This window comes from Cupressus sempervirens, chromosome 2 (genome assembly GCF_028749045.1).
Source record: "Cupressus sempervirens isolate cs-2001-9-10 chromosome 2, ASM2874904v1, whole genome shotgun sequence".
Taxonomy (NCBI): Eukaryota; Viridiplantae; Streptophyta; class Pinopsida; order Cupressales; family Cupressaceae; genus Cupressus; species Cupressus sempervirens.
In genome coordinates, this window is record NC_143119.1 from 222,251,457 (window position 1) to 222,266,599 (window position 15,143).

At 35.3% G+C, this 15,143-nt stretch overlaps 1 protein-coding gene across 7 annotated transcripts; it reads right to left on the reverse strand.

Moving 5' to 3' along the window:
* Positions 1 to 1,293: 1,293 nt before the first annotated feature.
* On the reverse strand, positions 1,294 to 14,550 carry LOC149571850 (uncharacterized). Of its 7 annotated transcripts, none has more exons than XR_016359880.1 (7): positions 13,967 to 14,549; positions 6,516 to 6,706; positions 6,343 to 6,425; positions 3,051 to 3,314; positions 2,763 to 2,898; positions 1,919 to 2,259; positions 1,294 to 1,699 (listed from the first exon to the last, which is right to left on the reverse strand). XR_016359880.1 is itself a non-coding variant. In XM_089813270.1 (7 exons), exons 1-7 carry the CDS (start codon positions 14,420 to 14,422, stop codon positions 1,696 to 1,698), a joined length of 1,332 nt encoding a protein of 443 aa, XP_089669396.1. In that variant the 5' UTR covers positions 14,423 to 14,550; the 3' UTR covers positions 1,294 to 1,695. The 7 variants fall into 7 exon arrangements, 5 of the variants coding, with proteins under 5 accessions (XP_089669396.1, XP_089669392.1, XP_089669395.1 ...); XR_016359881.1 differs by having other exon boundaries at positions 1,294 to 1,704; XM_089813270.1 differs by having other exon boundaries at positions 2,062 to 2,259; positions 13,967 to 14,550.
* Positions 14,551 to 15,143: the final 593 nt, after the last annotated feature.

Consider the following 15,143-nt stretch of genomic DNA (forward strand, 5'->3'; position numbering starts at 1 on the left):
TAGTCTCATGGCCCAATTTGAATATAGGTTTTGTGATATTTTCCCCAAGCTTGACACTCTTGGCACATGAAGGACTATCCAACCTAAAGGATTTGAGATTTACAACTTAGATTGTCAACACAGGGGATACTATCAAATTATTGAGAAAGTACTATAAAATATTTGATAAAGTACTCAAGTTAAATCTAAGTGACAATACAATAAATTTGAAGAACTTGAAAGTTAACTGAATGGACTCAAATTTGAATTGGCCTAATCATATAAAAATGTTGGACCTACACTAAATTAGGTATTATTGCAATAAGATAATATTAAAGAAGTGATATTTTATTCCAATCAGGTCAATGTGGGATCTACCTTGGACCATTTGATGCTAAATCTTTTGCTCTATTTAGTCTTGCAAACATTGATATGGACATTCTTCCTTCACACAAATTTTATTTTGATGCACTAGATCATTGCACTATGGAAATAAATAGCAATATTAAAGATGCGATAGTTAGATTGTACCTATAGTCTACATGATTAGAGTCTCATAAACCTCTTTTCTCAAAGCATCAATACAACAATACATATCTTCACTTTGAAGGAGCTATTCAAGCTCTAAGATAGTTAGATTGTACCTATAGTCTACATGATTAGAGCCTCATAAACATCTTTCCTTGAAGCATCAATACAACAATACATATCTTTGCTTTGAAGGAGCCATTCAAGCTCCAAGTCACACTAAGTTCCACTTGCCTAGCAATTTCAAGACCCTTTTAATATTTTACATCTCCTCTAGATTAAGATCAACCACTACATTCCTTTGGAACTAAAAGTGAATAATTTTACTTTTAGGTGTTTTCATTATGAGATTAGGGGTGATTCTTTCAGCTCTTAAGAGATTTGTAAACTCTAATAAACCTTCATGGTTTAGGAGGATCAAAGATGCCTGATTCTTTTATCATAAAAGTGTGACTTCTTATTGCTTTGTAATCCAGGAGTGCTTTCTAATTCACATCGTTTCTTTGTTGGCATTTAGTAGAAAGTGAAACATTTCAAACGTTAGATAAAGCGAGACTTGTGAGATGCTGAAGGATATGATTTCTTTTCATTCTATTTTATTCACATTATTTCTTTATTAGAATTGAGTAGGAAGTGAACAGATAAAAAGAAACTTTTGAGTCTATTAATTTTTTATAATAATTAATTTGCTCCAACTGCACTGGGGTTAATATTTGCTCTTCTACCTTATACTTCTCAATCTCATGAAAACATCCAATAATCGAAGTAGAAGTTTGACTATAGCACTCTGGTTAATATTTGTTATTCTACCTTGTACTTCTCAATCCCATTAAAACATTCAATAATCAAAGTCGAAGTTTCCCATGAAAACGTCCAGTAATCAAAGTCGAAGTTTAACTATAGTTCTTGTTGTTCTCCACACAAACAAATGGACATAAAAATGTCGTTTGTGTTGATTTTTATTCATTTTTACAGCATTATAAAGGCCGTTTATGAGGATCAAACAGTTAACTATCCATTATGATAAGGAAACTTCAGTCTTCATATGAAGGTGTACGATGGAAAATAACGGCATCCTCTAAGCATTACCTCTCTAACGGAACCAAAGTCTTTGTTTGGATTTTTCGTACTCCAGATTTTATCATAGATCATCAATTTTCTGCCATACAGGCACTTTCGCCCACATTTTCATCTGCCCTAACATATAAACATTAAACCACCTGATTATGTTAACTTAAAATTATCCCAATGAAAATCATTTCATAACTAAGAAACTGTAATGTAATGAATAGAAGGGAAAACGAATTCGTAACACAGAAATACAAATATTACATTAAATAAATGCTACTGTGAACAATTTTTTTGATGATTGTACAATTTGTTTGCTTCTCTGATGATTTGTACTACTTACTTTGCATTTAGGATTTCATCAAAAAGACTTTCTGGCAATTGATAGGTTTTTTGGTATTTACTGTGATTAAGCCATATGTCTATGATGCAATTAATTACAAAGCTTAATGTGTATGTATTTACAAAGCTTTTGTAATTGTTTACTGGAAGTAGATTGAATCAGGATCACCCTGCTGTTTGTTGGGGTATGCCTGAATCCATTTCCTGTACTCCTCATTCACTTTCAATCTATCTTGTGGACTTAAATGTTGAGACCACTCGGGTTGGAACTCTGGAATCGTGGTATAATAGGATGCATACTCTTGCATCTTCTTTGTGCGCGGAACTCTCAGCTCCTCGAACCTGGGAATATACATGTAAGTTCAACCATTATGAAGCTTATAAGCATTTGTTTGATTAAAACAAAACTAAAACCAGATAAAATTTGTCTGGCTTATTTAAAACATTTATGAAACTCTTCAACAATTCTTATTTTATAAATAAGTAAAACAAGATAAAAAATTTGGCTGGTTCACATTTTATTGAACTTTTCAATACTTAGAGGATTCCCCCTATTAGTTTTCGCTGCAGTATGTAGTAATTGCCCGTATTTTAGGCAGTGATTTTGGAACTGTAAAATAAAAGTCCATGGGTTTGTTTACTTTTTCGAGTGCTTTATTGGGTATTTTCTAGTATTTGGGGGTAAATCCGAAGTCTATTTTATTGGGTACTATAATCCAGCATACGCAAGCTTAGAAATAGATTTCCAAAACTCCTGAAAATTTTTTCCTTGTGAGCACAGTCCCCGCAAAAAAATTAGATTGAAGATTGCATTGTAGATGTTAGATTTGGGTAACATTAATGACCTTTTTACAGCCTCTTGAATGCTTCCTTCTGAAAATGATGACTCACTTGCCATTTCAAGAAGAATAGAAAGTTGATGTACATCTTCGAATGCAGACACTGCTCCTTGGCCAGGCCCAATGTATTGTGCATGTGCAGCTACATTCATGAATTAAAATTTTAATACTAATCAATCCTTTATACATATTCATGAACACAGCTTATACAGAATTGAGTACATCAAAATGAGAAAAAAAGGGATTTCACTTATCATTCCACAAAATTCTAGGATTCTAAGGAAATGGATATACCGTCACCAATCAATAGAACATGTCCATCTGCATCACTCCATTTATTGAGGGGCAATCTATCCATTGCCTTCCTTTCTATTATGATCTCTTCACTAGTTGACTCAATAGCATTTCGTAGATCATCCCATAATTCGATCCCATCAAGTTGTTGTAAAGCACGCTGTTTACAACCAGGCCTTCCACGGGTGGTTCGTTCTGCTAAGACTGAGTTTGCCATATCCTCTGTTTGGTCCATCTTTCGCACTGACCACAGGGTATAGTCTCCTGCATCATACTAATAATCCAGTAAGCTGCCTGTTGCATTTATTTAAACTATGGTTAACACCCTTTTTATATTATAGATAACCCTAACTGGCCTTGGTTCCTGTTGCACGCAGATGACACTATGATAGCTATGAAAGAACATATGTAGAAGGCATGAATTGATCTCAGAAGAGAAAGGAGGCTTTGAGGAAGACAAATTCTGGATGGGGTTGTAGTTGCCTCTCATGTCATTTATTCTATGGCAGTTTCCAAGGAGAAGTCGACGGTCATCAAATTGGATATGGCTAAGTGGTTTTTTTCCGAAAATTTCTCACTATCTTTGACTTTAGTTCAGAGTGGGTTAGTTGGACTATAAGTTGTGTTACTTCACTCTTTCCCCTATTTGTTTATTATCATGTCTGGGTGCCTTGACAACTTTATTAAGTTTTGGGTTTCCTAGGACCTTATTCATGGATGGAGTTGGGGTAATGGGTTTGTCTAAGCTGAGGTTTCAAATGGGGTCTCTCCCCTTGATTTATTTGGGCATTCCTCTTGTTGTTGGTAGACAACCTAGGTTATTTTGGTGGGATTTAATTGATAAGCTCTGTCGGAAGGTAAACAAATGGACTCCCTGGTGGCTTTCCACTCTTGATAGTGTGACCCTTCTTCAATTGGTGATTTAGTCTATTCCTGTTTATAGAAGTTTGGTTAGGCAGTCTCTGTGTATTTTCTTAAGGAATTTGATGTCCTCTTGCAATAGTTTTTGTAGAGTGGTAATTTGCAGACTTCCAAGTGGAGCCTAGTTAATTGGGAGTTTTTTAATCCTCAAAAGGAGGGGATTTTGGTCTTCATTCTACTATCCTGAATGGGCAAGCTCTTGCAGCCAAATTATATTGGCGTTGGTGTACTAGTCATAATCATCTTTGGGCCCGCATTCTTACGCATGTATTTAAAAGGAGTTGATTTTTTTGAAGATTCTCGCTATTCTTTGGAGGGTAGGGGCTCTATAATTTGGCATACTTTGAAATCAGGTGCTCGACTGGTTAAGAGAGGTCTTTTTTGGATTTGTAACAAGGGCTCCAAAGCTCTTTTTTGGATAGATTCTTGGAATGGCAATCCCCCCTTTATTTACAGTAGCTGGGTGGGATAAGGTTGTGCATTATAAGACCACTCAAAATTTAGGCTTGGCTATTAGTTATAGATGGAAGGACTCTTCTAAATGGCCACTAGGCAGTTTAAAGAGGGATCAGAATGAGCTGGCTAAGATTCTTGCTTCTCGGGAGTGCAACTCCTTGGTTGAACTGGATGTTCAGGCCTAAAGTAGTGACTCATCTGAAAAATACTGTCTCTGCAAGGTACTTAGAGCTTAATAGACATTTGTTTAACAATTTCGAGGTGCCTCGGTGGTGACAGGTTTCAAAGATTCGGCACTTAAAGTGGGGCATTTTGGTTCAAACTTGTTGGCACATCTCCTCTCTGTCTAAGTTTTTGTCCCGATGGGACAAAAACTTGTGTTAAAACTTCTTTTCTTCAGGTTGTGTGGGCTCCCTTGACCTAATTTTATCATTTGGCAATTTTTTTTAGATTGCAGGAATTGTGTATAGGTGCGACATGTCCTCCAGTACCACGTGGCCTGGAGGGAGACTCGACCTCATGACCTTGTGCTTTAGAACAAGACACTCTCACCAATCGAGCCAGGCCCCCAACCCGTCATTTGGTATATTTGGTTGGAGAGGAATCAGAGGATTTTTCAGGATGCAAGGATGGTTATTTAACTCTTTTTGAAAATTATATTCTCTCCATGAGATTGTCTTAAAATAAGTGTGCTTTGACCAGTGGGGTGGATCCTAGAGATGTTATTTGCAATCATCTTAATTTTCCTCTTCAAGGGGATGTTCCAGTGTCTATTGATCAGGCCAAACGTAAATGCAACAACCTTTGCAAAGGGTCAATCTTAAGGGTCGTTGGTATCCTTCTCCTCATGGTTGTTTAAAATTTAACATTGATGGTTCTTCATGTGGGGATACTGGGCATGTTGGTATTGGTGGAGTTGGCTAGGATTGTTCTGGTGTATTCAGTCTATTTTTCCTGTTTAGTTGGGCCTTCATACGAATAATTTAATGGAGGCTCTCGCCATTCTGTATGTTGTTGAGCGCAGTTATGCTCTTGGCTAGAGAAGAATTATTTGTGAGTTATTAGTCTCAGGTGGTGGTAACACTTCTTACTAGGCAACAAATTGTTGATGTAGTTGGCACTTAGCTATGATTATTAGACAGATTCTCTGTTGTGTAGCTTCTTGGAGGCTATTACTTTTAGACACATTCCTAGGGAGTGAAATGGTATTGTGTATTGTTTGGTCAAATGGGCTTCAGATCAAATGTAAGCTTGGAATGTAGTGGACAGGGGCAAATTACCTCCTGCTATGTCTCATATGTTAGATCAGTTAGTGAAAAGTGATAGGGTTCTATAGTGCTATTTCTGCTGGGCACCCTGCCCTTGTTTTTGTACCTTTCTTGTGTTTGAAATTTGAATAAATTTTTTTACTCCCCTTCTAGTTTCGGAACACAAGAATATTGATCTTGTATTTTCCAATTTTGGGTTTTCCATGAGTAACTTTCCTTCTTTTCGAAATTAATTCTGTTGTTTTGCAATAGGGTTTTAAAACAATGTTGTTTGGAGGCAAACACCTTTGGTACTATAGTAGTATATCAGGATTGAAAATACAGAATCAAATCAGAAGCAGACATGAAATTTGATTCAAATCAGAACGTGAGAATTATTCATTCCTTTGTTATTAATTTTCTTAGATATTTGCTGATTCAATAACAGAACCTCCATTACTCAAAAAATGTTTGTCTTTGAATTGGAAAAATACCAGCAATCTATTTTATGGTATTCATCACTTACACAGAGTTTAAGAGTTAATGTTTAGAAAGAAGTTTAAGAAACACCATATTGTCACTAGTGCCGCCAAGGACTACATGGTTGGCCTTTCTTTACACTAGAGCAAACTAATGTTTTCATGGATTAGCAGGGCACCCACGCATACCTGCATTGGCAATGACCATGGCACTATTGGTCCTTTTTTCTCTTTGTACAATGAAATCTCCTTTTTCAAGCCCATCAAATAGCCTACAGAGCAGAGATCACACCATAATAAGCCAATATATCTTCAGAAACCATATCAAACCCTGATTATATTAAAGAGTTATTCTCACTTACTTGAGATGTGGATCATGGACTAGTGCACTCAATGTTCGCATTTTCAGGTATCTAGGAGCATCCCCAACCATCTGTTTGCGAACAGTAGACCATATTCCATCTGCACCAACCAAAAATTTACAGGGAACCACCTTGATCCTATGATCTTCTTTACCCTCTATGGGGCACTTAAAATAAGCCTCAACACCACACTGTTTCATGTTTGAAAAACAGATAAGACTTATGATTACAGTGATTTCTATGGCTCTAAAATATACGATTAAATTGTTTACAGATAAGCATACTAAGAATATAGTTAACAGACTCTATATTGGTCTCTTGTTTCATCCTAATGATTAATTATGTAGTATGATCTGAAATGTTAATGATGAAAATTTGCAGCCAGTCTAAGTCAAAAATCTGTTATTCATCTCAAGGTAATGTGGAAACTATATGAATTTTATGGAAGTCTGTTAGCAGGCGATAGTCAATTAACAAGGCACAACAATTCTGTAATAATTATTTGGGTTTAAGATTTGCTGGCACATGCTGACCGTGAATGAGGCTAGGTGAATATCTTGATAATTGGAGCAGAATGCAGACCACCAAAGGTTGGGGTTTCTTGGTGAATGGGAATCTCAACTTGATAGTGCAGTCAACAAAGGGTGAGGGTGACTCGATGAGTGCTTACCGATCCATGCAATTAAAATTTTAATCATCTGAAACATTTTCTACAAGCTTGGTATAGTGGTTAAGGAGGATCGATATCATTACAGAAACTTGTGTTTAAGCTTGACTTGGAACATACTCGTACCCTCAAGAGTACAGAGCTTCCTAGCAGAAGGCGCTGGAAGCTTGACAATGGTCTCCTTGTAGAGTGGGTGTGAGTGCTCACAAATTTACCAAACAAAAAAGTTAAGAGAGTGATCGTCATTCAGCCATTCAGCCATTGTATGGTGTTTAGGGAAGAGAAATGACATGGTAATTGGTTTAGTTTAAACCTCAGTAAGCATATGCTCTATAGATGTTTGCTGTTTTAAGCCAATATCAGTGAGTGTCCGCTGGAATGTCGTATCTGTGCCCACAGCTTCATTTGGCTAGATGTTCGCCCCATGGAACAAGACTAGGGGCACATATAGGGTGAATCTGAGTGTAATATGTACTCTTGAAGATACTGTTCTTTTTAGAAAATTGTAGTATAGTCCTCTTTACAAAGTTTGGTGAGTGTTTACTGAGATAACCAAAAAGTAGGAGCCAAATTGCAAATCCCATTGCCATGTTTTGAGAACTTACTCAAAACTCGCAGAATTCACGAGTACTTGTGAGATGTAAGTCAGCAAGAAGACTGGAAAAGTTGCCCCTTTGCCCACCTAAGTTAAGTTTTGGCGAAGCTTTTCCAAGCATTGGTGAGTTTTGGCGAATTTTGCCGGGTTAATGAATTTATGTATTTTTGTAATTTGCTGAGATTGAGATTTTGCCGAGTTACCAAGTCCATTCAAAATTGGGTATGTCAAGTTTTTGCGGAAGTTTGAGTATGAAAAATTTGATTATTTCCAATTCCAAAAGCGAAGAATATTAACTGATTATGTTAAAAATAATGTTTATTATAGTAGCTGGGCATTTAATGCACAGTCCAGAACTTTCTACTTGCTTCTTGGAGCCTCTCTCTTTGTGCAAAATTTGAATTTAAAATTATGTAGAAATCTCTAGAGTGCTTCCTTTCTTGAAGCTTCTCAAGAACCCTCTAGAAATATGTATGAGCTCTATAAATAGAGCATTCCTCTCAGCTGTAATAACAAGAAAAAAACTTTATAGCTCTTTGATATGTTTGAGTTTTGCTGCTCTGTTTTTAAGCTCTGTTTTTTTAATTCTTTGTGCTGCTGTTTTTAATTCATCATGGTATCAGAGCATTTTCAGTTCTTTGGGCTGTGAATATATGATGTTTTTTGGAATGAATATATGTGTTTTTCTTGTGTGAATCTTTACATTTGCAGGCTGTAACTAAGGAGTGAACAGCAGTTTGGTTTGGGACAAAAAAACTACATCAAAGGAAGGATATTGCAGCAAAAGAAAAGTTTTTTTTTCTTCAACAAATTGGTGAGATTTTTTCAGTTTCAAGCTTGGGTGTTCAAGTTCTTAAATATCTTTCATTCTCATCCAAAAAAAAAAAAAAGGGGAGAGAATTTAACAATGGAATCACTTGGTGTGACTTTGCCTACAGTTAAATTAAATGGAAAAAATTATTATGATTGGGTATCTCATGTTGAAATCACTCTAACCCTTCAAAATTGTTATGATATTGTGACTGGTAGTGAACAAAGGCCTACGAATCCAGGAAATGATCAAGATAATTGGGATAAAAGGGACAAGAGGGCAGCAGCACTAATCAAGCTTACACTTTCAGAAGAAGTTTTTCCAGAAGTTCGTAATGAGAGAAGTGGAGTCAAAGTTTGGGAGATTTTGAAAGATTTATATCAAAATTCAGGTGATGTATGGATCTTATCTCTCACAACTGAATTATACAATTTGAAATTATCAAGCTCACAAGAGATAGTCCCACATTTAAGTAAGTTAAAGGAAAAGAAAAATGAGCTTGCTTCTCTTGGAAAAGATATAGATGATAAAGATTTTGTGCAAATTATATTACAAAGTCTTCCAGGATCTTATCAATCATTTATAAGGGGTTTAGATACTGCAGATAAATTAAAAAGTATTAAATCAGAAGAATTGTGTGCTAAGTTGGTTCAAGAAGAGAAAAGACAAGTTAAAGAAAAAGAATCATTTGATGGTGAATCTCAAGCATTTGTAATGAAAGGAAAACAATATTATAAGAAGTCACAAGAAAATGAATCTAAAGAAAGAAATTGGAAGAATGAAAATAAGAGTATTTCATATATAGATCATAATAGAAGTAAATGGAAATGTCATTATTGTGGTAAAGTGGGTCATAAGGCAAATGAATGTTTCAAGAAGAAAAGAGATGTAGAAAAGAAAGTAAATAATTATCCAAAATTAGGAGATTCTAAAAGAAATGCATTTTGTGTTGCACTTAAAGAAAATAATACTTTCAAAGAAGATTGGGTTATTGATTCTGGTGCTACACAACACATGTCTCATAATGAGAATCAATTTGAATCAATAAGTGAAAATAATATAGAGAAAATATATTTGGGGGATAATAGTGCTTTAGAAGTTAAAGGGACTGGTAATGTCAAAATTGATAATGGTTTGTTCAAAAATGTGAAATTAGTCCCTGAATTAAAAACAAATCTGCTTTCAGTATCTCAAATTGCAAGTCAAGGACATAAAATAGAATTCTACAATGATAAGTGCTTAATCAAGGATGTCAATGATAATTATAGAGTCATTGCAATTGGTAAAATGGAGAATGGATTATATAAATTTCAAGAATTTACTTCTAATTGTGGAGATAAACATATGTGTGCTATTGCTCAATATGATGATATGAGCAGGTTATGGCATGAGCGTTTGGGGCACATCAATTTTCAAAGTCTCAAGCTTATGGAGAAATTACAAATGGTGCATGGGCTGCCAAAGATATCATTAAGCCCTAAGGTGTGTGAAGGATGTGCAATGGGAAAACAACATGTGGAAAGTTTCCCTCAAGGTAAATCATGGAGAGCAAAAACTCCTCTACATTTAGTCCATAGTGATGTAATGGGTCCTTTCAAAACATCATCAATTGGAGGATCAAGGTATGCCCTCACTTTTATAGATGATTATAGTAGAAGAATTTGGGTGTATTTTCTACAAAAGAAAGATGAAGTGTTTCAAAAGTTTAAAGAGTTTAAAGCTTTGACTGAAAAACAAAGTGGAAAGTACTTAAAGATACTAAGAACTGATAGAGGGACTGAATACATGAATAAAGCTCTTTTAGATTTTTGCAAAGAACATGGCATTAAAAAGGAATCAACTGTCTCTTATTCACCCCAACAAAATGGTGTTGCTGAAAGGAAAAATAGAACTATAATAGAAATGGCTAGGTGCATGCTTCATTCTAGAAATCTAGAAGCTAAATTTTGGGCTGAAGCAGTTCATACTGCCGTATATATCTTGAATAGAACACCTACTAAGGCCGTTTTGAACATAACACCAGAAGAGGCATGGAGTGGAAGAAAGCCTACAGTATCTCATTTTAGAATTTTTGGTTGTAAAGCATATGCTCACATTCCTGATGAAAGGAGGAGCAAACTTGAAAGGAAAAGCGAGAAGTGCACAATGGTTGGATATAGTGAGGAATCGAAAGGATATAGGTTATACAATCCTAGAACTAATGAAATCTATATTAAAAGAAATGTATGGTTTGATGAAGATGTTAAGAATGATAATTCTCCAACATTATCTTTCTTTCCAATTTTGATTGATGAAGAAAATTCTACTTCTACCAATAGTCAAAGTCAAGGTGTGCAAACCACTACATGGGATGAGACTCAAGAAAGTGATAATGAAAATCCAAAGAAATTTAGAAGCATCAAAGAAATTTATCAAGAATGTCCTAGATATATATTTGCTAACTATGCTCTTATGACTAAGGTGATGCAGGTTGACACTCCAAACACATATGAAGAAGCAAAAGGAAAAGAAGAATGGGAAGCAGCTATGCAGGAAGAATACAATTCTTTGATGAAGAATGGAACATGGGAACTAACAACACTTCCAGAAGGCAAAAATTTGGTTGGTTGCAAGTGGACCTATAGAACCAAATTCACATCAGATGGAGCTATTGAAAAATACAAAGCAAGGTTAGTGGCTAAAGGTTTCTCACAAGAAGAAGGTATAGACTATACTGAAACCTTTGCTCCAGTAGCTAAGATGACTTCCATTCGTACAATAGTTGCTTTAGCTGCAAAGTTTGGTTGGAAAATTTTTCAAATGGATGTAAAAAGTGCATTTTTGCATGGTGACTTAAAAGAAGAAATTTATATGCAACAACCACCAGGATTTATTAAGTATGGAGAAGAGAATTTGGTGTGTAGATTAAGAAAATCACTCTATGGTCTCAAACAAGCACCAAGGGAATGGTACTCAAAAATTAATAAGTACTTCCTAGAAGTTGGATTTAAAAGAAGTAATGCTGATCCAGATGTGTATGTAAAATATTGTGATAATAAGGTTGTTATCATTGTATTGTATGTGGATGACTTGATTATTACAGGAAATCACGCACATGATATTGAGATAACTAAAAATCAACTCAAACAAGCTTTCGAAATAACTGATTTAGGACTAATGCACTATTTTTTGGGTATGCAAGTATGGCAAGAAGAAGGAAGAATCATGCTCTCTCAAACTAAATATGCTCTTGATGTACTTAAAAAATTCAATATGAGTGATTGTAAACCATGTAATACACCATGTGAAATAGGAGTAAAGTTAGGTGCTAACTCTACTCAAAAGAAAGTGGATGGAAAATTATATAGGCAGCTTGTTGGAAATCTTTTGTATCTTACTATAACTAGACCAGATATTGCATATGTAGTTGGTATTGTATCAAGATACATGGCAGATCCACACATTGAACACTGGAAAGCAGCTAAAAGAATATTAAGATATATTAAGGGTACTTACCAGCTTGGCATTGAATACAAATATGGAGGAGAACCTACTTTAGTTGGATATACAGATTCTGATTATGCAGGTGACATTGATGATAGAAAGTCAACTTCAGGATATATCTTCCATCTTGGATCGGGACCGATTTCGTGGAGTAGCAAGAAGCAATCAACAGTGTCACTCTCATCTACAGAAGCTGAATATATTGGTTTATCAAAGGCATCTCAAGAAGCATTATGGCTTAGGAGGTTACTTGAAGAATTGCATCATCCACAAGACTCTCCAACAACAATATTTTGTGATAATCAAAGTACTATCAAGCTAGCAAAAAATCCGGTATATCATGCAAGGTCCAAGCATATAGAAGTGCATCATCATTTTGTTCGAGATCTAATTGAAAGACAAGAGGTGGAGCTTCAATTTTGCGGAACAGAAGATCAACTTGCTGATATATTTACAAAAGCATTGTCTATCGTAAAATCTACGAAATTTAGAGATCTATTGCAGCTCAAAGATGTTCCTACTCTCTCCAAATAAACATTATGGGGGGGTGTTAAAAATAATGTTTATTATAGTAGCTGGGCATTTAATGCACAGTCCAGAACTTTCTACTTGCTTCTTGGAGCCTCTCTCTTTGTGCAAAATTTGAATTTAAAATTATGTAGAAATCTCTAGAGTGCTTCCTTTCTTGAAGCTTCTCAAGAACCCTCTAGAAATATGTATGAGCTCTATAAATAGAGCATTCCTCTCAGCTGTAATAACAAGAAAAAAACTTTATAGCTCTTTGATATGTTTGAGTTTTGCTGCTCTGTTTTTAAGCTCTGTTTTTTTAATTCTTTGTGCTGCTGTTTTTAATTCATCAGATTATAACCTGTGAACAAAGCTGGGTGCAACGTCAAGAGAATTCTGATAGCATATAATTGTATATGATTGACGACATGGTTTCTTCACTAGAATAGCTTCCTAAAGTTGACAGCGCAAACTCAAAAATGTTGGATTGGTCTGAGTGTTTACCAGTTTATCAAACAAATAGAAAAACAAAGCAGCAGAATTACATTCAGCAAGCCAACTAAGCTTCTGCTATTAAACTTGATAATGCACTCCCTTGAAGATGGTTCAAGATATTACAAAAACCAATAGGAAGAGATTACCCTAGTTCCATTCAACAAGTCATGATTTAGTGGTAAGGATGGGATAATGCCAAGATTGTGATTCTGTTTAAGCCCGGCTGAGTAAGTGCTCCCTATAATCAAGGCTGGGTGCAAGTTTGGAATGAGTTTGGACCTTTTGCAAGATGGAAGGCTCAAATTACCGGAATTTTAAGCAGAATCATGTCACATACTTCATTGTGCAATCCACAAAGGATAGGTATGAGTTCTACCAATTTACCAATTACTAATAAATTCCGTAGAATTACTTTAGGTCTTCAATATTTATTTTAAAAGGATTTGAGGAAAACTGTACCAGCATCATAGCCCAAGCGATCCATCATAGCCCGGTAAGATCTCGAAGACGACGATAGAAAATCTTCTATAACTATTTTTCCCATCCCGAGGTTTGGTCTATTATTACCTGACGAGCTTCCCCAAAATCAACCATAAAAATTCTTTCAAACAGTGCAATTTTTATTTTTATTTTTATGTTTTTATCGTGGACTTCTGGGACGTGATGACTAGAATTCTTATCATTCACTTCCAAGGTGACACAAACTCTCTACCCAGTTTTTTCCCGAAATCTCTTCAGAACCATCTACAGGAAATTTCATCATGATGACAATAATGTAATGCACCATGTAATCGAAAATTTCAACAACAAAAATAATTTCCCCCAAGTGTTTCTGCTTTATCATTTTCGAGCACTACTTAAATTTGTTAATAAAAAATCAAGAACCCACTAACCTTGCAAGGCTTATAGGCCAGCAGCTTGTGAGAGAAGGAAATCCTGGATCTACTGACAAAGCTGTCCAAAGCTCTGTGAAGTGATTTCCATGTGAAGACAATTAACTTTCCTGGAACAATTTCTTGTACTGTTGTTACTTCGGTGCCTGAGAAAGTAACAAATTTAGTTTTAGTGCAATGAACTCCAGCCTGGGCTAAAGTTGTAGTGAGACCAGGCTTAATTCCTTCAAGAGCAGTAATGCCATTGAGCCCGATGCCAACAATGGAGGCTGTGTCTGCACTTTTTGATGGTGGATAAGATTCGAACACATGACATGGAATACTTCGCTCTTGCAGGGCCAGTGCAAGAGCAAGGCCTGCAAGCCCTCCACCCACAATCCCAATGTCAATTGCTTCACCTCTCTCTGCATCGATCTCCAGTTCATCAGACCCAAGGTTACAGTGAATTGAAGACATTTTTTAACAGAAGTGGAGAATAGGGAGAGAACAAATAGTAGCAAAATTTTCCTTCACAGAAACAGGAGAATAACGGTATCTTTTTCTATCATATCTGCTCATTTGATGGCGTGGCATCCCTGTTTGAGCTAGTAATTATTTATTTATTATTGCTCTTTAAAAGATGGGCGTCATGTTTGTAAGTGAATTTTTATGGTGTTTAGTTTAGTATAATTTGTGAGGATGATATGAGACAGAGAGCCAAGGCTGTGAAGGTGTTTTTGGGTTAAGCTTGACCTATGCATGAATGTAATGCAATTTTTAGTTGAGTCCTAGGTTTTTGGAACTATAGGCATCGAACAATGTTTAATAGGTGATTAAACTATATAAATTTATTCAATCAAATTTCATCAATTTTTTTTTTCGAGCAAATTTTTTAACAAAACAATTATAAAAATTAATTGTCTTCTAGAAAAATATTGGAAATAAGCTAAAGTCAAAATGAATATCTTTTTGGTTTTTAATAGGAAGATGCGTTGAATTTGTGTTGTGGATAGTAGTTTTGATTTTTGTTGAGTTCAATAGAAAGAAATAATATTAATGTAAAGTGTTGTTTAAGTTAAGAGATTTTGTTAGAAAAAAAAAAAACATGTTTTTGAAAGTCTCTAAAATAATTTGTTGTATTTTGTGTATAAAAAATTGCAAGTCCTATTGTAGTACAAAACAACCAATCAAATTGTCA

Coding starts and splice junctions, on each gene's coding strand:
- LOC149571850 (XM_089813266.1), bottom strand. CDS start 14,422: ATGTCTTCAATTCACTGTAACCTTGGGTCTGATGAACTGGAGATCGAT. Junction 2,260..2,762: donor ATTCAAGAGGCTGTAAAAAG/GTCATTAATGTT, acceptor GTATATTCCCAG/GTTCGAGGAGCTGAGAGTTC. Junction 1,705..2,061: donor CCTGATTCAATCTACTTCCA/GTAAACAATTAC, acceptor TTTATATGTTAG/GGCAGATGAAAATGTGGGCG.